Source organism: Pezoporus occidentalis, unplaced genomic scaffold (genome assembly GCF_034315485.1).
Source record: "Pezoporus occidentalis ecotype Australia unplaced genomic scaffold, CSIRO_AGI_Poc_V1 ctg317, whole genome shotgun sequence".
Classification (NCBI taxonomy): Eukaryota; Metazoa; Chordata; class Aves; order Psittaciformes; family Psittacidae; genus Pezoporus; species Pezoporus occidentalis.
In genome coordinates, this window is record NW_026915126.1 from 210,827 (window position 1) to 236,643 (window position 25,817).

General features: G+C 58.4%; 1 protein-coding gene across 6 annotated transcripts in view; it reads right to left on the bottom strand.

Annotated features, from left to right (window-relative positions):
* Nucleotides 1-25: 25 nt before the first annotated feature.
* Nucleotides 26-25,817, bottom strand: part of NRBP2 (nuclear receptor binding protein 2) — a 28,486-nt gene continuing 2,694 nt past the window's right edge. The window contains exons 2-19 of one of the 6 annotated variants that reach the window (XR_009966607.1): nucleotides 15,000-15,122; nucleotides 14,652-14,753; nucleotides 14,399-14,488; nucleotides 13,579-13,619; nucleotides 13,402-13,496; nucleotides 13,130-13,153; nucleotides 12,309-12,392; nucleotides 11,543-11,598; nucleotides 10,407-10,502; nucleotides 8,852-8,984; nucleotides 8,668-8,770; nucleotides 8,475-8,525; nucleotides 8,007-8,142; nucleotides 4,754-4,807; nucleotides 4,261-4,324; nucleotides 3,373-3,428; nucleotides 326-1,442; nucleotides 26-229 (exon numbers count right to left, since the gene is read on the bottom strand). Coding sequence is in view for 3 of the 6 variants with exons in the window: in XM_062628466.1 (XP_062484450.1) it covers nucleotides 1,374-1,442; nucleotides 3,373-3,428; nucleotides 4,261-4,324; nucleotides 4,754-4,807; nucleotides 8,007-8,142; nucleotides 8,475-8,525; nucleotides 8,668-8,770; nucleotides 8,852-8,984; nucleotides 10,407-10,502; nucleotides 11,543-11,598; nucleotides 12,309-12,392; nucleotides 13,130-13,153; nucleotides 13,402-13,496; nucleotides 13,579-13,619; nucleotides 14,399-14,488; nucleotides 14,652-14,753; nucleotides 15,000-15,122 (1,377 nt within the window). In the remaining 3 variants the exon portion in view is untranslated. Of the gene's footprint in view, nucleotides 1,443-3,372; nucleotides 3,429-4,260; nucleotides 4,325-4,753; nucleotides 4,808-8,006; nucleotides 8,143-8,474; nucleotides 8,526-8,667; nucleotides 8,771-8,851; nucleotides 8,985-10,406; nucleotides 10,503-11,542; nucleotides 11,599-12,308; nucleotides 12,393-13,129; nucleotides 13,154-13,401; nucleotides 13,497-13,578; nucleotides 13,620-14,398; nucleotides 14,489-14,651; nucleotides 14,754-14,999; nucleotides 15,123-25,817 lie in introns of all 6 variants that reach the window. The other 5 variants (XR_009966608.1, XR_009966606.1, XM_062628466.1 and 2 more) reach the window with 5 other exon arrangements.

A 25,817-nucleotide genomic window follows, 5' to 3' on the forward strand; every position in this document is an offset into this window, starting at 1 on the left:
ACCAAGGAATGACAGAGCCATTGGCTGCTGGAGAGCTCTGATGAGCTGCTTTGAGGCTTTATTGATTTGTCAGCTTGTGATGGTGGCACAGCGCAGCAAGGGTCAGCAGCTCAGCATCATGTCCTGGCACAGCAGAGCCAGCCCACAGAGCTGGTGCACACCACAATGTGCAGGCAGCGTAGCGCAGGGCAGACCCGGCACAGGCACAGCACCAGCATGGGCACAGCACCTGCAGGGGCACAACACCAGCATGGGCACAGCACCGGCATGGGCACAGCACTGGCACAGGCACAGTACCAGCATGGGCACAGCACCAGCACAGCACCTGCACGGGCACAACACCCACGTGGGCACAGCACCAGCATCTGCACAACACTGGCAAAGGCACAGCACCAGCACGAGCACAACACCTGCATGGGCGCAACACCAGCACAGACACAACACCAGCCCAGGCATAGCACTGGCACGGGCACAGCACCAGCACAGGCACAACACCCACAAGAAGATAGAGCTGGTTTCACATGGCACAGCGTGAGCAGCATAAAGCAATGGAGCAGCACTGCATGGCTTTTGCAACACAAATCACCAACTGAACCCACTGTGTGCAGCACCTGAGGTGGTCGCCCCTTTCTCCAGGCTAATGACTGAAGTTCCAACCACCACAGGAGAGACAGGGAAGGAAGAGCCATCAGGGGTTTTCCCCTTAAGGTGCCATGAGACTTTGGAAGGCCGTAAGACAAACTGGGGAATGACAAAGGTTATGTTCAGCACCAGTGAGGCTTCTGCTGATCCAACTGATGGGTTTGGATTTCTGGACCTTCTTCGCATGCCAGCTCAAGTCCAGCTCACAAAGTCCTCTGGCTTACACCAAGGTCTGCAATTCTTCTGACCAGGCATTACAGTGCTGGGAAAGCCTGAATAAACTGGGAGAAGCTGGGTATAAAGAATGGAATGTAGCAGATGGGAAACTGCGCCTGAGCTTTCCAAGCCTGTCCCTCTCCTCCCTTCTCCAAGTGCTCCCAGCCAGCAAAGAGGAAGAAGATAGCTTTGAGACCTGCAGTAACAAAAGCTTATCATTCCCAGAGGACAATGGATTACTTTGGGAGATTCTAGCAGCAGTTTTGCAATGGGAAGGGACTCCCCCACCTTACAACTCCCTTTGGCTTCGCTGCTTCAGGAGTGGGGACCAGGCCATGATTCCTGCTTGGTCCCGAGCTCTCCTGATGCACGGGTGACTTGGTGTGTGCTGGTGACTCCTCCGCTGGCTGTGATCACAGGCAGCTCAGGCGCACACCCCGGGGACTGCCGCAGCCCCCGTGTCCATCCGATGGCCGGGGGCCCCGCGCTGCCCCGCCGCCCTGCTCCAGGGCCCCTCACAGCAGAGGAGAGCGGTACTTGTGGAAGGCGTTTTCCAGGAAGTTTGCCAGCTTCTCACAGTCATCCTAAAGGAAAGGAAATAGAGGACATGGACGTCAGCGGATCCATGTGTACTGGCTACCCTGGACATCTTCCTGAAGTGATTCCATCCCAAGCTGCCAGCTTCAAATCCGAGTCTTGCTATGGGAAGAGAACAGCTTGGAAGCACATCTGGAACATACTGCTAAGATTATTACTAGCCTGGAGAAGAGAAGCTGTGTGGAGACCTCAGAGCAGCTTCCAGTATCTGAGGGGGGCTACAGGGATGCCACAGAGGGACTCTTCATCAGGGACTGTACTGATAGGACAAGGCGTGATGGATTCAAACTGACACGGGAAGTTCAGGCTGGAGGTAAGGAAGAAGTTCTTTCCTGTGAGGATGCTGAGGCGCTGGCACAGGGTGCCCAGAGAAGTGGTAAATGCTTCATCCCTGACAGTGTTCAAGGCCAGGCTGGACAGAGCCTTGGGTCACACGGTCTAGTGTGAAGCATCCCTGCCCATGGCAGGGGGTTGGAACTGAATGGTCTTAAGGTCCTTTCCGACCCAAACCATTCTGTGATTATCCTAATTACTAGATAATACCAAATGGCCAACCAAGAATGGAGCCTTTCTCTGTGGGGTGCAAGAGAAAGGCAGAGAAGCAGAGTTCTCTGGAGCTTCAGAAGGAACAGAACAGCTCCAGCTTCTTTTGCTTAGTTCAGTTTAACTGAATGCTGCATCTAAGGTTATTTTCTATGATCATCTGGTTTGTAATATCCTCATTGCCAACAGACACACAAACTCATGTCACTTGTTGTTGGGCTGGCAACTACTTTGCCTAGAAATCTCTTCCCTGTCCTCCTCAGGTGGCTTCTGATGTATCAGAATGTTCATTCCTTGAGAAGGAATTCCTCAGATACACAGTGATGTGTAAAGGATGCGAAACCCCCAATGCTCCCCTCGTGTCACAGGGGGGCTTGGAATCACCAGGAGCAAACCCAACAACCTCACTCAAGTGACAAATGCAGAAGCAGTCGTTTACTTGCTGCTCAGAAGCACCTTTTGGCATCACTGCTGCTAAATCCCTACTGTTCCTTTAGGGAAAGGATTGGACTTTTGAAAGCAAGATTTAAGAGGCTGCTGGTGGCTGCTGTTACAGCAACCATGGATGCAGGGAAACCAGAGCCAAGTGCTTCAGGCCAGGCACAAGAAGCACAATTCCAAGGTAATTGACAAGGTATAAATCAGTTAAAACCATCCAAAGGAAAAGGTACTTGGTGCCTGTGGAGCAGGTCAGAGAGGGGAAGGGGTGTTAAAGGGGGTTACCTCCTAGGAGAAAGCGAGCAGAAGGTAATGGATGGAAGGTGGGTGGAACGTGGACCTGTGTGAGATACATTCTGCAGTACCAGGGAGCCCCACAGAGAAAGCCCCGTGGTGTGTCAGTGCAGGTGTGCTCACACACCTCACTCGGGGAAGCTGACCCTTCCGTGTCCAATGGCAGCATCCAGCATGAGGAATTCTCCAGAACTTGGCCTAGCGAGGCACTAACTTGTACAAAAATGACATTCTCTCCATGCTCTGGATGGTCCCAATGCCTGGACTGCCCTGAACTCCCTCAGGGAGACAGAAAGGCCCAAACTGAGCTAAGAACACCAGGATAATTCCCCCGGGAGATGGGAGGTGGCCTCAGCTTCCCTTCCTTGTCTCTCCTCTGGTTCTCACCTTCACAATCACTGCCAGGCTGGTGTAAATAGCCCTGCACCCCATGGCCCCTCAGAACAGCAACCTGGGGTTGGGCATGAGCGAAGCATGGCGGGGGGGGGGAGTGTCAGCTCACTGCAAGGAATGCTCCATGGGGAATGCCTGGAGGAGCAATGGGGGAGCAGTTCCTCCTCACAGGCATGACGCGTCCCCTGGTCTGGCGACTGAAGTAGCACGGTGCATACCCCACAGATGAGGAATGACACAGGTGCTCACCTCGTGGATAAATCCGTAATGCACCAGCTCCGTGGCCAAGTCCTTGGAGTTATCAGCTGCAGAGACAAGGAATGGTGAGAACATGAACGTGCATCTCTTAGTTCCTCCTCTACCAGTAAAGTGCCCCAGTCCCAACCCACAGACACCTTCAGGGCACACGCCGTCCACTTGTGGGTGGGTGAGTAACTGCTAAGTAACCCTGGGGCAGTGCACTCTTCTGAACAAGAGGCTGTGGGCAGGATTGATATCCAGCCCCAGCTCGCACAGAGCACACCAGCCTTGGCAATGTGTCACTTTGGAGGGGTTTTGGGTTGTTTTGGTTCAGTATGAAGAAGCCACTACCTGCAGGCAGTGAAACACGAGGGGCTAGTGAAGCAGCAACTCCCAAGCATTCATTTCCAAGCTTTATGCTTTAGTTTCGCTGTAAGGCAAAGGAGCCACTCCAGCCACATGCTTCCAGAAGGCACCTGCATCTTTCAGGCTGGAGCCTGCTGTGCTGGACCTACTCTGAGGAGAAGCACCTTTCCCCAGAGGAGAGTTCACTTTCCCCTTTGGGAGATGTGGTGTGGCCAGCACCAGTGGTAGGAATGAGGGAAGGATTCACCAGAGCTGCCCCAGTAATCACACCCCACATCCCAGGGTAAAGTGCAGGCTCCCTTCTTGGGCTCCCAGTCAGTCCTTCACCGTAGAGTGCAGGTTATTACATGATCCAGAGGCTGTAAGCTCAGGGTGTGAACGGACAAGAACTGGTACCGGGCAGACACGAGGCTTTAGTCTGCTCTCCCAGCACAGGGAAAGACAAGCTGGCCGCAAACACACTGTGTCTGCCACAACCTGACCACGGCCACCAGGCAATGCTTCTGCATCCACACGTGCAAGCAAACGTACTGGGCAGCAGGTCGTAGCTCAGCTGCCGATGCAGCCTGTCCTCCAGGATGAGCAGGAGAGTGAGCTGCAGGAAGAAGAGAGAGCTCTTTACTAACACCAGAGAAAGGGGCTGACTCCTCAGCAGCTGAGGCTGCTGCGGCTCTGGGCAGGCGGTGCTGGAACTGCCAACACGCTGGCATGGCTTTGGAAAGGTTGGGTGCGTGTCTTAGAGGAACGCTCTCTCCTCAGTTAGAGCCCATCTGCGGCGGCAGAACTAGAGAGTAGCAGAGTTGTGTCCAGGCACAGATGTCACCGTCTCCCCGTCCTGCAGCCAGAGGGAGCTGGTGGCTGCAGCCTTCTCCAGGCTGCTTTTATCATAAAGGGACAGGCATAAGGTGTGGGTGCTGCAGCCAAGTGGCTGAGAGCAAACCTTCCCCTCTCAGATGCCAGGTGTGTGCAGAGACCAGCAGGTCTTGCCCCAGGGCCTCATGTGGAATAAGAAATGAATGCTTACATGCCACTGGGTCTTGTCTTCATTCAGCTCCATGTTACATTGCATTTGCACCACCTAGGAGAGGCCAAAATCAACATCAGCTTGGACACGGTCCCTCAACCTGTCCCTACCTGCTTCACTTCTGCTCTCCCAGCACGATTTGCACATTCCTCCTGTAACCCTTCGATTCCAGCCTCCAGCCTGACCTCCTGCTGCTGCTCCTCTATACAGGGGGAGTAGCTGAGGGTTGAGGTAGCTCAGGATCAGCCATGAGCCGTGGCCTCAGCTGATGGAGCCGGGTGAGAGCCTGTGTGAGCTCCGGGGAGACTTTACCACCAGGAGGAATTCTTCTGCTTCCCCCCAAAGCTCTGCCCACTCTTGGTTAGGGTTTGACATTGCCCTTGCTCGTGGCCTTATGGAGATGCCCAACCTTCAAACCAGACAAAAAAAAAGCAAACCCAAAACACTGAATATTGTTAAAATGAATTGGGGTTTTCTCTGGGGAGCCCCACGCTGCATCTTATTTATATCAGCTTCTAGCTCCTAAGAAGGAACAAGGCCAGCTTCAAGCTGGAGCAGCTTCAAGTTCCACACAAATGGCTCATACCAGAAGTTGTGTTGTCTGGCAAAGGAAAGCCAGAGAGAGCATGGAATTGGTGAGCCCCAAAAGCCAGGAATCAACAGCCCTGTTTTGCACAGAGTTTAACAGGGTTTCATTCAGAATCCCCCAGGAGTTACATGCTTACTCCTTCCTCTGGCCCAGTGCCCCCCTGCTGCAGCTCCTCCCTGTGACAAACAGCTCTGGGCATTAGCTCCCAGCCAGGAATCTCGCTGTCTTCTGACCATCTCCAGGCTATCCAGTGTCCAGGAAGAGCCTGTGCCCAAGGTGGGTGCCCTGTCCCTACACCGGGTGACACCAGCCTGTCTGGCCATAGGCTCCTTCACCTACTGAACTACACCAGAGTGTGCAGCACCTTGCAGACACCAAAGAGAAAGCTGGGGACATTGGGTGCATCACTGCCACCTGCTCCTCACCTCTCTACCAATGCCTGTGATCAAGGCATCATTTAGGTGGGAAGGGACATCTCTAGTCCCAGCTTCTGCTCAAAACAAGACAAACTGAATTCAGACCAGGTGCTTTAGAGCTCTGCCTGGCTGGGGCTTGAAAACCTCCAAGAAGATCCCATAACCTCTCCAAGCCCCTGGTCCACTGAGAAAGAATCCCTTGGATCCCTCCAGCATCCATATTTCAGTGCCTCTTAGGACAGACAGAATCTGCATTGCAGCTACAGTGCTCCTGGGGTCACCAGTCCCAGCTCAAAGCAGGTGAAACCAAGGTGACCATTTGGTCTGACCATAGACTCAAGAACCTTCCTTGGGGCAGGAGGGGGAAAAGCAGCTTGGAACAAGCACAGGGAGGGGAAAAGGCAGCGCAGCAGCTTCATGTTTCCATTTCCCTCACGTGTCTGACTCATCCCTCCAGCGCTCGCTAAAAATAAGCCCTGAGCAGAGTGAGTGAAGCACAAGCTGAGTGCTGTGATCGCTGATTCTCGGGTGGGGATGAAGAACCCAGCACTGATGTGCCTCCTAGAGGGACGGATTGCACGGGATCATGCAGGAACACGAATCAGGTTTAACCCCACAGAGTATTTTTAACGTGAATCCAATGTGAGTATCAAATCTCATCCATCTCACTCGTGGTAACACAAAGGCAGTTCCATAGGTGATCAATGAGGAATGACTGGAATTCTACAGGGAAATACACATATGGGGAACACCACATACCAGATGGGTTTGTAAGAGAGGGGCACCCAGATCAAGGAGCTCCTCAGCCCTCAGCACAGTTCAGGAGACAGAAGCCACTGTCAGAAGTGCCTGAGCTCTGCTCTGAGGATGGTGCCAACCACCGTGTCCCCCATACACACCTCAGCAAAGGGCAAGTGCCAAGTCCTGCCGCTGGCGAGGCCACAGGCTGGGATGGCCTGGCTGCAGGAAAGGCTTTGGGGTCATGGTGGGCAGGATGTGAGCTGCAGCATGCCCCAGCAGCAAGGACGGCCACCAGCATTCTGGGGCACAGCCAGGATGCTGAGGGAAATAATCACTCCCCTCCTCAGCACTTGCTAAATTCCATCAAGGACTGCATCCGATTCTGGGCCTCCAGAACAAGCAGCACATTGACAATAAGCTCATGTTCAGGGGAGGGCCATCAGAATGATCCTGGCCTGGGCTGCTGCCTTCTGAGAGCAGGCTGAAAGCACTGGGCTTGTTCTGCCTGTGAAAGGGAAGGTGTTGGGGGGCGAACCAGCAGCGTGCTCATACCCACGAAGGGTTACACTGCAGCACTGAACTGCTCAGTGCTGGCTTACACCATGGTGCTGGATGGCCTCGCTCCTGCTCGGCACCCTCGCAGGTTTGGGCTGGGATGGAGCTCATTCTCTTCACAATAGCTAGGATGGGGGCTGTGTTTTGGAACTGTGCTGGACACAGAGATGTTTTCCTTATTGCTGAGCAGAGCTTGCACAGAGCCAAGGCCTTTTCTGCCTCTCAACCCCCAGTGAGCAGGCTGGGGGTGCACAAGGAGCTGGAGGGGATACAGCTGACCCAAACTGACCTCAGGGATATCCCAGACCATGGGACATCATGCTCAGCATGGAAGCCTGGGAGAAGGAAGGGGGTGTTTGGGGTGATGGTGTTTGTGTCGCTGTGACGCGTGGTGGAGCCCGGCTGCCCTCGGGTGGCTGAACTGGGCTGAATGAATTCCTTGTTTCCCTTTGCTCGAGCAGCAGCTCCTGCTCTGCCCATTGAACAGTCCTGATCCCAGCCACGACTGTCCCACTTTTCCAGTTCTCTTCCCCAATTCCAGTGTGGGGTGAGGGAGCAGCTGCCTGGGCCCAGCCACCGCCTTGCTTAAACCAGGACATGTTGTGCTGGTCCTTCCCTGCCACGCTCCCCCCTGCTTCCCTCGGGGGCCAAAACCCCACTTGCAGTGACCAAAGCACATAGTACCCTGTGCCATGGGGCTCCTGGGGAGGAGGAAAGGCAGAGCAAAGAACTGGAGGCAATGGGGCTGCTCCAGAAGGGCTTAGGTAAAATGGACTTCGCTGGCTCCAGCCAAAGGGATGTCACAGTCCTGGGCAGCCAGCACAAGAACAGCTCCCACCCAACTGGAGTTCAGTGTGTGGCTAAAGGGAGATATTCCTGCCCTAGGCTCAGGAGTGGAGCTGGTCCATGTCGTCCCAGTGGAGAATCCAGCCCCAGCTGGATCTGGCCTTACCTTCCTGGTCTCCACATCAAAGGGCTCTGGGGTGGGAGTCTTGGCTTTCTGAGGGTCCTCCTGGGGCTGGGAGAGGGCACGCGGGAGGGCATGGGGTCTGGAAACAGCGAAGTTCATCAGGGGGTAAATCCCATTCCTGGTGCAGACACAGAGGGAGGACAGAGCTGAGCCCTCTCAAAGGTGAGCTGAGCTGTGGAATGCCACGGCCCAGAGCAGGGATCTGCACCCACGGAGTGGCAGAGCTGGCAGGGAGCAGGGCACAGAGCTCCCCTCACCCTGCACTGCAGCCCAAGTCTGCTCAGTCCCAGGGGAAGCGCGGAGGGGATCACCACGACCAAGCACTGCTGGGCCGATGGCACAGACCTGGACCCTGGCTCTGTGCTGCCCAGGGAGCTGCGGGCAGGGAGCTGCTGGGGATCAGAGGTGGGCAGACACAGGCCCGGGGGCCCAGCAGCACCTTCAACCCACCTGACATCCTCTAGGAACTTGTCGAGTTCGAGGAAGGAAACCTCCGAGTACCTGGGAGGGAAAGAGGACGGGAGGTGATGGGGGAGGCAGGAGAAAAGAGCAGTGGGAAGGGTTCCTGTGCCATCGCACCACCACCACCAGCACCATCAGTCCTGGGCTCACGCCACGGCTGCTCTGACTTCCCCTTCCTCACCTCCACTGCGCTCCGGGCCGACCCTCTCTCCGGATCTCTGCCATCACCATATTCAGGTCCAGGTCCTTTATCTTCTCCTCCACCACGTTCTCTGGCATCAGGTCTAGGGCAAAGGCAGCGAGGGGCTGTCAGATGGGGGTCCCAGGCCTGCTCTGTGGGGCAGGGAGGGCCCCTGCTCACTCACACTGGTTGTTGATGAAGCAATGAGCTGCCAGCAGCTTGAGGGAATGGACCTCAAAGAGCACCCGGTGGAAGAGCAGGTTATTTGCAGTTGGTCGCTTGTCTGGGTTGAGAGTCAAGCATGACAGGATGAACTCCTGCAGGTCACAGCAAAGGCATAAACCAAGGCAATCAGGACATTCCCCCCTGCTGGCAGCGCCAGCACCAGCTCACGCTCAGGTTCCCTGGGAAGCAGAATGGAGCAAATCCTGCCCCTCCTGCGAGCTCCAGGCTGGGGCCCCTCAGCTGGCCATGGCTACTCAGGAGAGACGGAGAGCAAGGAAAGGCCAGAAGAAGGATGACAGGATGGGAACCAACATAACCTGACACCCCCTCCCCCCAAAGCCTGACCCACTGTCGTGGTTTAAACCCAGTCAGGTAGCTTGTTCACTCACTCCCAGTGAGTGGTGCTGGGCTGACAACAATCGAGGTCCGTGTCCGTCTCCCCCCCCCCCACCGGGGCTCTCCCCTTCCCGCTCCCGGAGGAACGGGGAGGAGGATCGAGAGAGTGCAACTCCTACGGGTTGAGACAAGAACAGTCCAGCAACAAATCACCACCGCTACTATCAGCTAAAACAATGATAAGGGAAAATAACAAGGGAAGAGAATACGATACCACCGGCCAAGAAAACGAGTTCCACCCGGAAGCCCCTGTCCTTCCGGGTAACTCCCAGTTACCCCTCACCCCGGGCATGACGTGCTGTGGTATGGAATACCTCCCCAGCTAGCCCGGGTCAGGCGCCCCGTCTCTGCTTCCTCACAGCCTCCCCTCCTCCCTGGCAGAGCATGAGGCTCACAAAGTCCTTGGCCAAACCAAAATATCCTTGTTATCAGCTCTGTTCCCGAGCTGAAAGTCAAAACACTGCACTGCACCAGTTAACACAAAGGAAAAACATGACTGCTACTGCGGAACCCAGGACACCCACACATACAGCCTGACCCACACATACAGCCTGACCCACACACACACAGACTGACCCACACACAAAGCCTGACCCACACACAAAGCCTGACCCACACACACACAGCCTGACCACACACGCACACAGCCTGACCACACACACACATACAGCCTGACCACACACATACAGCCTGACCACACACACACAGCCTGACTCACACATACAGCCTGACCACACACACACAGCCTGACCCACACACGCACACAGCCTGACCCACACACGCACACAGCCTGACTCCCGCACACAGCCTGACACACACACGCACACAGCCTGACACACACACGCACACAGCCTGACACACACACGCACACAGCCTGTCACACACACGCACACAGCCTGACACACACACGCACACAGCCTGACTCCCGCACACAGCCTGACACACACACGCACACAGCCTGACACACACACGCACACAGCCTGACACACACATGCACACAGCCTGACCCCACACACATTCAGTGCCCGACGTTGCAGATACCAGCCGAGGGGCCATTCACCTGCAGGAGGGATCCCTGACCCCCGGGCAGGTCCCTGAGGCTCAGCCTCTGCACTCACCCGCATGTTGGGATCATCCAAGGAATGCCGGGCCCGCATGATGGCCTCCTCCGAGACCCGTGTGTCCCCGTTGGTCTGGATCTCCAGCACGGCCATCTGGGGAGGGAGCAAGTGCAGCTGCGTCTGCCCCTGGCCAAGCCCTGGGACGGCCCTGGACAGCTTCCCAAAGGGACATCCCCCAGCTGGTGCCGTCTCTGGAGCCCCTCACAGGACACAGCCCGGTCGGGCTCTGGAGCTGCTGGGCTCCCCAGCGCACCCCGGACACTGCGTCCCTGCTCACACGTTCCTCCCTGGCACAGGGCAGAGTGGGGACAATGCAGATGGCACCAACAGCCCACAGCCCGCCCTGGTGGTGTCCTGCAGGCAGCCCCGGGGATCCCAGCACCAGAAGGACACGGAGCTGCTGGAGCGAGCCCAGAGGAGGCCACGGAGCTGCTGCGAGGGCTGGAGCAGCTCTGCTCTGGAGCCAGGCTGGGAGAGCCGGGCTGGGGCAGCCTGGAGAAGAGAAGGCTCCTGAAGGGGAGACCTTAGAGCAGCTCCAGTGCCTGAAGGGGCTGCAGGGAACCTGGAGAGGAGCTTGGGACAAGGGCCTGTAGGGACAGGCCAAGGGGAATGGCTTGAACCTGCCCGAGGGGAGACTGAGATGAGCTCTTAGGCAGAAGCTCTTCCCTGGGAGGGTGCTGAGGCGCTGGCACAGGGTGCCCAGAGAAGCTGTGGCTGCCCCATCCCTGGCAGGGCTCAAGGCCAGGTTGGACACAGGGGGCTTGGAGCACCCTGCTCCAGTGGAAGGAGTCCCTGCCCTGGCCGGAGTTGGAGCTGGAGGAGCTTTAAGTCCCTTCCAACCCAAACCATTCCATGGTTCTATGGAGCTGCACAGCCTGCCCCTGCCCCTTCCCAGGGCTGTCACAGCCTGAGGAGGAAGAGGAGGCACCAGCTGAGCCCAGCAGAGCTCAGCCCATGCTGCACCCGGGGCAGGGGGGGGCCACAGCCACAGAACATGTTCTGCTGACCCCAGCAGTGATGTTTCCACAGCTGCCATGAGTCCCCAGCTCACACAGAGGTTTGAGAGTCCTTGGGAAGCTGCAGGCCCCCTCAGTCCTGGCCTATAAACTGGCAGAGCAGTTCCTGCTCCGTACCTCCAGTGCGCACATCCCAAAGGAGAAGATGTCCACGGCTGTCCCGTCTGTCTTTTCTGCAGAACCAAGGCAGAACCACATCAGGCCACATCTTTGGGACACCCAGACCCTGCACCCAGACCCACACCCGCACCCAGACCCTGCACCACAACCCGCACCCAGACCCAAACCCACACCCAGACCCTGCACCACAACCCGCACCCAGACCCAAACCCACACCCAGACCCTGCACCACAACCCGCACCCAGACCCAAACCCACACCCAGACCCTGCACCACAACCCGCACCCAGACCCACACCCGCACCCAGACCCTGCACCACAACCTGCACCCAGACCCAAACCCACACCCAGACCCTGCACCACAACCCGCACCCAGACCCACACCCGCACCCAGACCCTGCACCACAACCCGCACCCAGACCCACACCCGCACCCAGACCCTGCACCACAACCTGCACCCAGACCCAAACCCACACCCAGACCCTGCACCACAACCCGCACCCAGACCCAGACCTGCACCCAGAGCCCTCACCAGAGCCTGCACCCAGAGCCCGCACCCGCACCCGCACCCAGACCCTGCACCACAACCCGCACCCAGACCCTGCACCACAACCCGCACCCAGACCCAGACCTGCACCCAGACCCTGCACCACAACCCGCACCCAGACCCAGACCTGCACCCAGAGCCCTCACCAGAGCCTGCACCCAGAGCCCGCACCCAGCCCTGTACCCAGCCCCTGCACCCACACCCAGAGCCGCACTCACGGCCGTATTCCGGTGGGAAGAAGTGGAGGTTGCGCAGCTCCTCCCTCTCGATCCTGATGGGGCTCCGCAGGTCATCCGGGAGAGCTGCTCAGGGAGGAGAAAACCTGAGCAACCCCCGTGCTGCAGGGGCCCTGCAGGGCTGCGGGCGCGGGGGTGCTCGGGGCACCAGGGATGGAGTCCGGTTGTGCTCCCGGAATTCCCGAATCATCAGGGCTGGAAGGGGCCTCTGGAGCTCCTCCATCCCCCCACCCCGGCAGGGCCACCCAGAGCAGGGCACACAGGAGCGGGTCCATGGTGGCTCTGGGATGACTCCAGCCACCCCCCCCCCGCCCCTTCCCCCAGGGCTCGGCCACCCTGGACCTCACCCAGCTCTTGCTCATGTGGAGGTGAAGCCCCTCGGGGTCAGTTTCTGCCCATTGCTCCTCATCCTTTCCCTGGCCCCATCCCACCCGCCTTGGAGACCCTGCTCTGCTCTGATGGATCCCTCCCAGGCTGCTCTGCTCCAGGCTCAACAGGCCCAGCTCCCGCAGGCTCTTCTCACCAAAGAGATGCTCCAGAGCCCTGAGCATCCTTGTGGCCCTGCACTGGACAGTAGCCAGCAGTTTCTTGTCTTTCTTGTGCTGAGGAGCCCAGAACTGGCCACTGCTGCTGCCCATGCAGACCACGCTGGGACACTCACTCTCCCAGGACACCCCTCTGCTCCCAGGACAATTCCCCAAGGAACAAACATTCCCCCCCGCCCCCACCTGCAGAGCCCACGGCAGGAAGATGGACCCAGGGATAGGACCAATGTGCCGGGGAGGTGACAGAGGGACACTCACCATTGGCAAACACCCTGTGCCAGACTGGGGTCCGTGCCGATTCCGAAGCAGATGAGTGGATGAGGCACAGAGCAGAGGACACAAAGAGAAGAGAAGATAACTCCAAGCTTCGTGATGCTCCAAGGAGCCCTGCAGCGCTCACCTCCTCTGCCCTCCCAGAACCCCCCCAGCACATTCCCGCACGTCTCCCTGCATCCCACCTCCCGCATCTCACAGCTTCCTCCTGCTGACTCTACCCCTCCTCAGCACCCGGAGCCGCGGGAATGTCTCACCTGAGCCGATCTTTATGAGGCCGTTGTGCTGGATGAAGATGGTGTCGCTGGTGAGGTTGCCGTGGATGATGGGTGGCTCACAGGAGTGCAGGAAGCTGAGAAGCACAGAGCTGCCCTCAGGACGTGGCCGGTGCCCAGCCCCGTGGGAAGCAGGACAACGGCAATGCCAAAGCTTACCTGAGAGCAGACAGGATCTGGGTGCACCAGCGCTTCCAGGCCTAGAGCAGAGATCAGAGCCCTCCATCAGACCAGATGCCCATCAGAGTGCAGGAGCCAGAGCAGGACATTCCCAGCTGCCTACCAGAGGCTGGGGAGATGTGCCCCACACCAGCCCTGAGGAGACTGGTACCAAAGATGAGGCACATGACAACAGTCTCCTTCCCAACCCCTGCTCAAAGAGCACTGTCAAAGCTGAGAGCCCATCCCCAGCACAGAGCTCCCCTGAACTGCCAGACTCCAGCGGGAGCACGGACACAGGAGGCAAAGCCCGTTGTGGTTGTGAGGTCCATGCACACAGTGGCGGTGGTGCCTGACTGCACTGGCGTGACACCGAGCCCAAACTACATGGCAGGGCTTGCAAGGGCCCCCCAAACAGTCACGCAGCTCCTGAGCTGAGACCTGCTTGAACCCACTGTCAGACTCACACTGGGTGGGTTTGCTGGTGAAACCGGTCCCTTCAACCCAAGCAGTAACCCAGCCACACACCCACTGTCCTTCACTGAGGGTGCTGGAGATGCTGGTCCCCCAAAGAATGATGCAGCCCCAGGAGCATAAGCATCACTGCAGCAGCAGGATCCACTTCTGGGCTGCCCTGGGGAAGTTCTGCTCTTGCTCCAGCTCTCACCAAGAAGCCACCTCGCTCCAGCAGAGTGCCTGAGTAACTCAGGAAGCACCATTTACACTTGTTCCGCCTTACAAGACATGACAGAACCTCTGCCTGCAGCTACAGAGCTGCCCACTCCCCTGGGACACCCCGTGTGTGCTCCCAGGAACTCACCCTGGCATTCATGGCCTTGTGGTTCTTCTTGGTTTTCTTCAGGAACTGCTTCAGGCTCCCTGAGGACACGTATTCTGTGATGAAGATGACCTGGCAGGGAAGAGCGGCATCAGCTTCCCAGCCTGCTGCCCAGCAGCAGCGTCCCAGAGGATGGGAGTCCTGTGGAGTGGGGTGAGGAGCAGAGCCGGGTTCCCCATCCCCACCTGCTGACATCCCCCCTCCAGCCTGGGGAACCCCCCCCAGACCTCCCTACCCGAGCCTTCGAGTCTTTCACATCCAGCCAGTACTTGTGAAGCTTCACAATGTTGGGGTGATCCACGAGCACCAGCTGCTCAAACATGGTCTTGATCTTCTCCTGCGGACAGGGAGGGGACAAGGGAGGTGGCAGGTCCTGGGATATGCAGGACACCTCCAAGAGCAAGGGAGCCTGGGCTGGAGAGGAGGCTGTGCCATGGCTTTGGGGTACAGAGGACACATGGAGCTGCTCTGGGAGGGAAGCCCAGGGAAGGCAGGAGCACGGTGCCTGGCACTGCCCCCAGGCAGGTTCCGAGCGCTGGGAGTGGGGAGGTGCACGCAGGCCCTGCTGGGGGGGATGTCTCACCTCGTGTGCTTTGAAGGCCTTCTTGTCAGTGAAGAGCAGCTCGTTCCACACCACCTCCACGCCCTCCTCCGTGTCCATGGCCAGGAAGGTGCTCTGGATGCCAGGCATGTTCCCCTGGTTCACCTGCGGGGCACAGGGAGGTGGGAGACTGCCTGCAGCTCCCGGCCCCCCCAGGGAACGTGCTGCATGGGCACGGGTGAGGACTTGAGCCCATGGCAGGGCCTGGCCAGGAGATGGGGAGGAGCTGCCTCCTTCCCTGCCCTGGGAACCTGCCTTGGGGAGCTCAGACCCCCATCTCCAGGGCACTGGAGACAGCCAGCATTGTGGAGCACCTCCCATTCCAGCCCTCTCCACTCGTGTAGCCCAGGGAGAAGCCAGCGGTGGCAGTGACCTGCTGGCCCCACTCCTGCACACCACTGGGGACCCCACATGGACCCCACTTCCCAGCAGCCATGATGGGGCAACCCACACCCATGGCTGGTGCTCACACTCATGTTGGACGGAGCAAAGTAGAAGCTCCAGATGATCCAAAGCCATAACATCATCTCTTTAAACATCCTGAGGAGACAGGGAGCAGTGCCCGTGCCCTGGGCTCTGTCTGTCCCAGGATCCTGAGGAGAGCAGCTCCATGGCCATCACCTCCACAGGCCACATCCAGCACAAACACAGCAGCAGCAGCAGCCCTGTTCCTATGCTGGGTCCATCCAGGACCACTCTGTCCCAGCTCCAGCCTAGGTCAAACCTGCTATAAAGGCTTCTGACAGGAGCTCAGCACCACAGAGACACTCCAGGACCAGGGGTCCTGCACTCCAGGAGTGGTGCCTGCTGCATCCAGACTCTTCTCAGTGGTGCCAGCAACAGGATGAGGACCAATGGCCAGAAACTGACCCATGAGAAACTTCACCTCAACATGACAGGGGTAGAGCAGTTGATGTCATCTACCTGGACTTGTGTAAAGCATTCGACACTGTCCCACACAACATCCTTGTCTCTAAATCTGAGCGACATCAATTTGATGGATGGACCACTCGGTGGATAAAGAACTGGCTGGATGGCAGCACACCAAGTGTTGTGGTCAATGGCTCAGTGTCCGGCTGGAGACCAGTAACGAGTGGTGTCCCTCAGGGATCGGTGTTGGGACCGGTCTTGTTCAACGTCTTCGTCGCTGACATGGACAGTGGGATTGAGTGCGCCCTCAGCAAGTTTGCCGATGACACCAAGCTGTGTGGTTCGGTTGATACCCTGGAGGGAAGGAATGCCATCCAGAGGAACCTTGACACGCTTGTGAGGTGGGCTGATGCCAACCTCATGAGGTTTAACCATGACAAGTGCAAGGTCCTACACCTGGGTAGGAGCAATCCCAGGCACAGCTACAGGCTGGGCAGAGAAGAGATCAGAGCAGCCCTGCAGAGAAGGACTTGGGGGTGTTGGTCGATGAGAAAATGAACATGAGCCGGCTTCAGTGTGCGCTTGCAGCCCAGAAAGCAACTGTATCCTGGGCTGCATCAAAAGAAGCGTGACCAGCAGGTCCAAGGAGGTGATCCTGCCCCTCTGCTCTGCTCTCGTGAGACCTCACTTGGAGCATTGTGTGCAGTTCTGGTGTCCTCAACATAAAAAGGACATGGAGCTGTTGGAGCAAGTCCAGAGAAGGGCCACGAGGATGATCAGGGGACTGGAGCACCTCCCGTATGAAGACAGGCTGAGGAAGTTGGAGCTGTTCAGCCTGGAGAAGAGAAGGCTGCGTGGAGACCTCATAGCAGCCTTCCAGTATCTGAAGGGGGGCTATAGGGATGGTGGGGAGGGACTCTTCATTAGGGACTGCAGTGACAGGACAAGGGGTAATGGGTTAAAACTGAAACAGGGGAAGTTTAGACTGGATATAAGGAAGAAGTTCTGTACTGTAAGGGTGCTGAAGCACTGGAATGGTTTGCTCAAGGAAGCTGTGAATGCTCCATCCCTGGCAGTGTTCAAGGCCAGGTTGGACAGAGCCTTGTGTGACATGGTTTAGGGTGAGGTGTCCCTGCTCATGGCAGGGGGGTTGGAACTGGATCATCTTCAGGTCCTTTCCAACCCAAACCATTCCATGATTCTATGAGCAAGAACTGGTTGAGGTTGATGGTGGCTAAGCCCTGGGACAGCCTGCCCAGGGGTTGGAGGTGGGGTCTGACGCCATCCCAGAGCCACACTGGACTCGCTCCAGTGTGCCCTGCTCTGGGTAGCCCTGCCTGGGGGGGGGATGGAGGAGCTTGAGAGGCTGCTCCCAGCCCTGGCGGTTCCAGGGTTCTGTGACTGCAACCCCCCTGCTCCTCCAGGCGCAGGGACGGGGACAGGCTGAGGCTGTCCCCCCAGTGGCAGCCTGGGCAGACGTTTCCAGCCCCTTTCCCCAGCTGGGATGGTTCTGCCCGTGCTGGGGCAGGTCCCCAGCACCTGTGGGACGAGGCCAGCCAGGCCCTGCTGCAGGACAGAGAGCTCCTCTGTCACTTGTGCTCTGCGCTCACAGGTCCACGTGCAGTGCATGGAGCCCGGCACGGCCGGCAGCGATGCGCCAGCACCCGGCGCAACTGCGGACAGCACAGGAGCATCCGGCCCCTGCTCGGCCGCAGTGAAACCCATGGGCATGCCCGAGGCGCTGGTGCTGCTGGTGGAGGTGGGGGGGGCTGTGGCAGGGGGGGCTGGAAAGTGCCCCATGGAAAGGGAGCTGGGGGTGCTGACTGATGGACATGACCCAGCCTGTGCCCTGGCAGGCAAGAAGCCACCACATCTGGGCTGGACCAGCACCAGTGCGGCAGCAGGGCCAGGGCAGGGATTGAGCCCCTGCACCGGGCACTGGGGAGGCCGCACCTTGGATCCTGTGTTCAGCTCCGGGCCCCTCACTGCAAGAGAGACCTTGAGGTGCTGGAGTGGGGCCGGAGAAGGGAACCGAGCTGGAGCAGGGCCTGGAGCACAGGGGTGATGGGGAAGGGCTGAGGGACCTGGGGGGAGTTCAGATGGGGAAGAGAAGGCTCGGGGGGGACCTGATGGCTCCCTCCAAGTGCCTGCCAGGAGGATGGAGCCAGGAGGGGCTGGGCTCTGCTCCCAAGGAACAAGGGATGGGACAAGAGGAACCGGCCTCAAGCTGCACCAGGGCAGGTTTAGATGGAGCTGAGGAACAATTCCTGCCCCAGAGGGTGCTCAGGCATTGGAACAGGCTGCCCAGGGCAGGGCTGCAGGCACCATCCCTGCAAGTGTTCATACACTGTGGAGACAAGGCCTCAGTGCCATGGGGCAGTGGTGATCTTGGCAGGGGTGGGAACAGTTGGACTGGATGAGGTTAACAACCTCCCTGATTCTGTGATTCCCTGGCTCTCTGGCTCTGACTCTGGGCCAGGGGGAGCAGGAGCTCTCGGCAGCCGGGCTGGGTTGAGGCATTGTCCTGGTGCAGGCTGTGCAGGAGGAGCAAGCGCTGCTGCCCCAAGGGGCTCCGCTGGTCCCAGAGCTCTCTGTGGAGCTGCTGTCCCCCTTCTCCCCAGAACACCCTTGGAAAATCAGCTCATGGCCGGGAGAAACACCCGCTCCTGAAAGCAGTGGTTGGCCCCAGGGCTGAGAACCACGGAACTGCAGACGGGTTTGTGTTGGAAGGGACCTTGAAGCTGACCCAGTTCCAACCCCTGCCATGGGCAGGGACCCCTTCCACTGGAGCAGGGTGCTCCAAGCCCGTGTCCAACCTGGCCTTGAGCGCTGCCAGGGATGGGGCAGCCACAGCTTCTCTGGGCACCCTGTTCCAAGGAGTCAAATGCAGAGCTCAGACCCAAAGAACCTCTGGGTTGCCACAAGGCCACCCTGGAGCCGGAGCTCGGCACAGAGGTCACTGGTGCCTGGTGCAGGCATAGTTGGCCTCAACACCTCCGGTGCCAGCTCCTCCCCTGCCTCCTCGCGGGGCCGCAGTGCTCCTGCGCGCGACCCGCAGCAGGACCCAGCCTGCGGGACCGCCGCACCCTGTGCTCCCATCCCCACGCCTGGGTGCTCACTGCACCAACAGCCACGCCGAGAGGGACCATCCCCCTGCCCGTGACCCACAGCACAGGCCAAGGCTGTCCTGCCACAGCCTCCCACCTCTGAACCATCTCCTCTCTGACCCTGAAGCCGCACCCTGGTGCTTAAAGCTGCAGCCAGTGATCTGCTGGGATCCGGGAGGCTCTGGCGTGTGTTGAGGAGCATCAGGCAGGCTGCAGGGGAGGAAACGTTCCCTGCTCATGCAAACACGAACGTGCTCAGACTTGTGCTGCACTGACCAGAAAAGTGACACCGACCTCTGCGGCTGCATAAATAAATGCTGCATTAAAATCCCAGAGGTGACTGGGGACAAAAGGAACCGGCCACAGGTCATCTTGGTCCTCTCAGGCCTTTCAGGGGTTCCCGGCAGCTCCGTGTGCTGCTAATGGTGGCCCCACGTGGAACAGGCAAAGCTCCAGAGCTCCTCGCTTCCAGAAAGCCCTTGGCAGGCGCGGAGGCAGCCTGGAGGGATCGCTGGGGACACGAGGAGAAGGTTTACAGAAGATCAGATTGCAGCTTACAATCAATTGCTCCCTTTTAAACCGCTCCCATCGACCAGGACTGAAACAGTCCACAGAAAAAGGCTTAATGGTGTTGTTCTGGGGCCTGGGGAGAGCTGCTGTCAGACAAGGCAGGCATGGGATGGACAGCACTGGGCAGGCATTTGTGGTGCCACCAGCATTTATTCCTGATCTGGAGGAGAAAATAAGGACAAGGTGGTTGTCACCCTCCTCCGGTCACTCTGGGAGACTGGGAGGAGGCAAGGCCACGGTGCCTCGGTCCTCTCTTCTCCCTGGACCCAGGACAAGCACGTCTGGCACCATCTCCCATCCCGCTGCCCTCCTGCCTGCTCCATAGCACTCTCCAGTCCATCCGGACCCCCAGCCACCCATGGGACCAAGCACCGCAGCCACGCACCCTCCCATGCCCAAGCAGCCACCTCACATCCTCATCCCCAGCAGGGATGCGTTCCTCTCCTCTCAGAGGAGAAGCAGCAGCGCGGCTCCAGCCCCTGTGAGGAGGCCGGTTCCTGCCTGCAGGTTCTTGACCCAAACCGCTCCTAAGGCTTGGCTGAAGTTCACCGCGTGCTCCCAGGGCAGCCCAGCAGGCAGAGCCTCAGCCCTTCCCCGGCAATGCTGAGCAGCCGCAGGGCCACGGCCCCAGCCCTGGCTCCCTGGGACCCACTGAGCAAACACAGACCCTGCCTGGAGCCCCGGGTTCGGGTCGGGCCCCGCGGCGCACAGAGCATGGAGGAGCTGGAGGTCACCCAAAAAGGAGGGAAAGGCACTGAGAAAGCTCCTCTGCCTCTTGGCAGGGGCTGGAGGGCATCCCAAAGGGCAGGCAGGAGCTGAGCAGGGGGACACCGACCCTCAGACCCCATTCCTGCAGGGCCTCTTTGCCTACACAGGGCTGTGAGATGCAAAGAGGGGGAAACGGTGAGTTTCCTTCTCACACCCTGAGCCCAGGGGCTTGGGACAAGGGCCTGTAGGGACAGGCCAAGGGGAATGGCTTGAACCTGCCCGAGGGGAGACTGAGCTGAGCTCTTAGGCAGAAGCTCTTCCCTGGGAGGGTGCTGAGGCGCTGGCACAGGGTGCCCAGAGAAGCTGTGGCTGCCCCATCCCTGGCAGTGTTCAAGGCCAGGTTGGACACAGGGGCTCAGAGCACCCTGCACCAGTGGAAGGGGTCCCTGCCTGTGGCAGGGGTTCGAGCTGGAGGAGCTTTAAGGTCCCCTCCCACCCAAACCCCTCCATGGTTCCATGATCTCTTGGTCTGGACAGTGGCCACATCCAACTTCTTCTGCCCTCTATGAGCTGACTCCATAATAACCATGCCTAAAAGACTGTATTGCCAAACCACAGAAGGGCCACCAGGAGACTCCTGACCAGGGTGGAGTACACACGAGCTCACCCAGAGCTCCACGCATCCAGAGGCTGGAAGGAAGAGATCCAAACCTCATCAGGGATCTTCTGGACTGGTGCTGAGGCAGGGACCAAGGGAAAGATGAAGTTTTGAGAACCATAGGCACATGATCGGGCACAGGAGCAAAGGAGCTGTCAGCACTGTGCACGTGTCCTGTCCACAAGGGAGCACAGGAGGGTTCGGTTCCTGAGCCACTGCCCAGCTCCCACCAGCGCAGGGGGCACAAGGGGACACGCAGCCCATGCAGCGCACCCTTCCCTTCACACCACAGGCTGCAGAAAGCCCTTAGCGCCCGCAGCCTGCTCAGGCTGTGCATTCATCCCTGGTCACCGCACCGGGTGCTGTGCACAGCCCTGGGGACACAGGATCAGGTCAGAAGAACCGGCGCTGCTTCAGGACATGCGGCAAAGCCAGAGACACCTGACGGGGAGCCCAGCAAGGAGCGCAGGGGAGCCTCACCAGAGCAGAGGGGGAGAATCCCCTCCCTGAGCTGCAGCTCACGCTGGGCGGACGCAGCCCAGCACACAGGGGTGTTTGGCACACTGTGAATGTGCCACACAGCGATGCTCGCTGTGCGCGGTTCACCTGACTCCTCATGACACCGGGACATTATCCCTTTGGCACTGGGCACTGGCAGGATTTGTGGGGTCACAAGCCTGAGCAGGGAACACGTTGTGCCTGGGAGAGCATTTCACAGAGTAAATCCCAACTCTGCTCCGGTGTCTCATGAGTTGGGTGACAGTAAAGGCTGTGTCTGGGCTTCTCCAGGGCTTGCGTTCAGGTTACAGACTGCCCCGAGGTGCTGCACAGGACGTGCCTTGAGCAGCAGAGACTGTCCTCTCAGAGAATCGTGTGCAGGCAGCAGAGACAGAGCACGGTGTCTCTGCAGGGACTCCACTTCCAGGCACTGCCCGAAGCCAGGATCCCCTTTGCCTGCTCCAAACCACGTGTCCCTGCCCTGAAGGAGGCTGTCCTCCTCTCAACACCACCCTGTGCTAACACAGAACCATGGAGGGGTTTGGGCTGGAAGGACCTCAAAGCTTCTCCAGCTCCAACCCCTGCCACGGGCAGGGACCCCTTCCACTGGAGCAGGGTGCTCCAAGCCCCTGTGTCCAACCTGGCCTTGAGCACTGCCAGGGATGGGGCAGCCACAGCTTCTCTGGGCACCCTGTGCCAGCACCTCAGCACCCTCATAGGGAAAAACTTCTGCCTAAGAGCTCACCTCAGTCTTCCCTCTGGCAGGTTAAAGCCATTCCTCTTGGCCTGTCCCTACAGGCCCTTGTCCCAAGCCCCTCTCCAGGTTCCCTGCAGCCCCTTTAGGCACTGGAGCTCCGCTAACGTCTCTCCTCGCCAGCTGAACCACCCCAGCTCTCTCCTGCCAGGACAGGGGTGGCTGCTGCAACACAGGAACAACTTTTCACGACATGTAGAAGGAAAGAGCAAAGTGCCTCCTTCGGCCTGCCAAGGGACAGGGACAGCCCAGGCAGAGCCCCCTTGTCCCCGGCCAGCAGCAGCCCTGAGGGTTCTGGAGCAACCTGCGCCTGGCCGGGCTGCAGCTCACGGCAGGTACAGCAGGGCTCTGGCAGCAGCTAGGGGAGCCCCCCCATCCTGCTGTCCATAGCCCACAGCACCAGCTCGACCCTACAGCACCTGTGAGCGTGGCGGAGGCATCCGTGGTGCCAGACAGACGTGCTCCCTCCACGGGGTGCTGTTACACAACGGGCAGGTGAAGGCAACGCGTGAGACAGAAAATGTTTTGATTCCAGTGAAGCGTTTGACCCCGCTGCACAAAACCAGCTTCTCATCGCTCGTCCAGAGCGGGACAGCTCCAGGCAGTGGTGTGGAGGCAGGAGGGGATGGCACGGGCTCTGCTGCACTCTGACACTGAGTGAGGCAGGTTGAGGTGATGCGTTTGCATCGCAGGAGATCTCCCAGCCCAGCACCCACTTCATCCAGCCCCCTTCCATGAACTCCCTCTATCTGTCCTCAGCAGATCCTGCCCGTCAGCAGCAACAGGGAGGTCACTAATACCTGCAGACAGGACAGGACCTGGACAGGCCTCCTCGGATGCACATCCACCAGCCAGCATGTCCCCTCTGCCCAGGAGAGGCAGGGCTGGTATCCTCCCCTTCCATTCCATACCCAGGGCTGCCCTTCCCTTTCTCCTGGCAGCTGCCAGAGCAAACACTGCGGTCCCTGTTCTCCTACCCCTGCTGAGAACAAGGGACACCACAGTATTTTTCCACTGCCCAGATAAGAGCCAGGAGCGACCCTGTGTGCCGCAGGCAATGCAAGGGGTGGTGTGTCCCGCGGGCAATGCAAGGGGTGGTGTGTCCCACGGGCAATGCAAGGGGTGGTGTGTCCCACGGGCAATGCAAGGGGCGGTGTGTCCCGCGGGCAATGCAAGGGGTGGTGTGTCCCGCGGGCAATGCAAGGGGTGGTGTGTCCCACGGGCAATGCAAGGGGTGGTGTGTCCCACGGGCAATGCAAGGGGTGGTGTGTCCCGCGGGCAATGCAAGGGGTGGTGTGTCCCGCGGGCAATGCAAGGGGTGGTGTGTCCCGCGGGCAATGCAAGGGGTGGTGTGTCCCGCGGGCAATGCAAGGGGTGGTGTGTCCCGCGGGCAATGCAAGGGGTGGTGTGTCCCGCAGGCAATGCAAGGGGTGGTGCGTCCTGGGTACAGTCACACACACCTGGGCTGGCAACATGCCGAACCCAGGGAGGTGTTTGCTTTACCCCCAGGCACTGCCCAGCCCAAGGAGGACACATGAGCCCAAGAGCTGAGCACAGGCCAGCCCCAGCATGACGCACCTCGGAGATGCACTGGAGCATTGCTGAGGCACAAAACCCGGCTGGGGAGAGGAGCTGGAAGCAGCCTGAGGAGCAGGACTTGGGGTGCTGGGGGAGGAGAAGCTCCCCAGGACCCAGCTTCAGTGAGTGCTTGAGCCCAGAACCCCCCCATGTGCTGGGTGCACCCCAGAGCGTGAGCAGCAGCTCAGGGAGGGGATCCTGCCCCCTCTGCTGCGGGAAGGGGAGAGCTGAGAGCTTTTAAGGAGCTTTAAGGTCCCTTCCAACACAAACCAATCTGGGATTCTATGAGACGGGACGCAAAAGGTGCAAAAACCTGCAAGACTCACAGACAAGATCTGGCCACTGTGAACCAAAATGCCTGCATGGGAAAACCAGTGAAAGGGCAACAAAATCATGGTTAAAAACAGGAAAGGGAAGAAATCATGGAAAATACTGGCAACTGCAATGCTTCTCTGTCAAGTCTATTTTGGAAGGAGCACAGAAGGAGCAGCCTGGGAGCTGCTGAGCTGCATGGATTTGGGACACGTGGAGAAGCTGGAGCTTCTTACAGCACCTTAGGAGCTCACTAAGAAGCACAGAAGCTGGGAACAGCAAGGCATTCTTGTGAAGAATATGAATGGAATAAAAGAGCGTGTCAGTGCCTGAAAAAGGGCACGTTTCTGCACTAACCTTTCCTCTGGGCTCGCAGCTCCTCCCTCCCCAGCAGCCAGAACAAGGCAGAGGATTGTTGTGACCCATTAAGATCATAAAGGATTAAAGGATCCTTGAAACAGAAAACACAACACAGAGAAAGCGAACCCTGCTCATGGCCCACATGAACAGGAAGGTTAATGGGGAGGACACTAAACCCAACATGCAAAGCCCTATTTAGTGCCAGACCCACAGCATACACCCTGAGAAGGTCCTGGCTACCTGCCTCCAGCAACGTTTCTCCTTGGGGAGTTTTGCCCCTTTACTTGAGAGCATTTCATCCTGCTCTCGCAACTAAAACCTCCATCAGAACCATGTGAGAGGCCTCACAGCCCCTTTGGAGCATGGAGTGAAACCTCTCCATAGGAACCTGTCTGCTCAGCAGGTTGATAAACAGCAGCATTCCGGGCACTGAAACAGCAGCAAACCCAAGACAGAAACCAGGAAGGGGCAGAGGAAAGCAGATTCAGCGAAGGGAAAGAGCCGAGCCCTTCCACGGATCCTGTGCGCGCTGGGAAGGCTCCTCAGCACAGCTCCTCAGCACAGCGCCCGCAGCCGCTCTCCCGGGAGGGCTGGTAACAAAGCAGCCTTTAAAAATAACCCTGGTGCAAATATGAAACAGCGGGCTGCTTTCCAGAGACTCCAGCCCGAGCTGCCCAGCCCCACCGTGCACTGAACGCAGCCTGAACACAGCCAGCACCTAATCCAGGGACCCTGCACCTCCCACAGCCAGATGCTCAGATTATTTCTTGGTGTCTTGTTCTGACCAGTGGGAACCTGTAGCAGCACTTCCAAATCCCACCCACCCCCCCCTCTTGCAGGTTCTTTAATTAAGATCTTTAATTACATTCTGCTTCAGTATTTCTGTTACAGTTTCTCTTTTCACCTTCTTTCATCCTGCTGGGTTTAGAAGCTGAAGCTCTGTTCAAGGGCTCTGCATCAGTACACACTCAGGCATTCACCCTTTCACCAAAGCAGGTGACCAAAAGGGGAGCAGTGAACTAATACCAGTGAAAACCAACTGTAAACTTCAATCCTGAGAGCCAGGGCAAGTACAGGCTCTGATCCTACAGGAAATGCCCCTGGGGAATGCCAAAGGCAGTCTGGATCAAGTATCTACCAGTAATAACAGTCCCTTTACCTAATAAAGGGTTTGCTAAAGCAAAGCAGCGTGGATAGAACCAGACTGACCTCAGTAGCGAGGGGCTGGGGTTCATTCAGGAGCCTGTATTCCATAAGGAAAGTTGTAAAACCTTGAACACAAGCAGTAAACCAAGTTTCTCCTTCCTTACTACTCGTACTCCACAGGGTGGGTAGAAAAAATAAATGAAGTCATCAAACCCACGCTGTAAAACACATATCTTCCT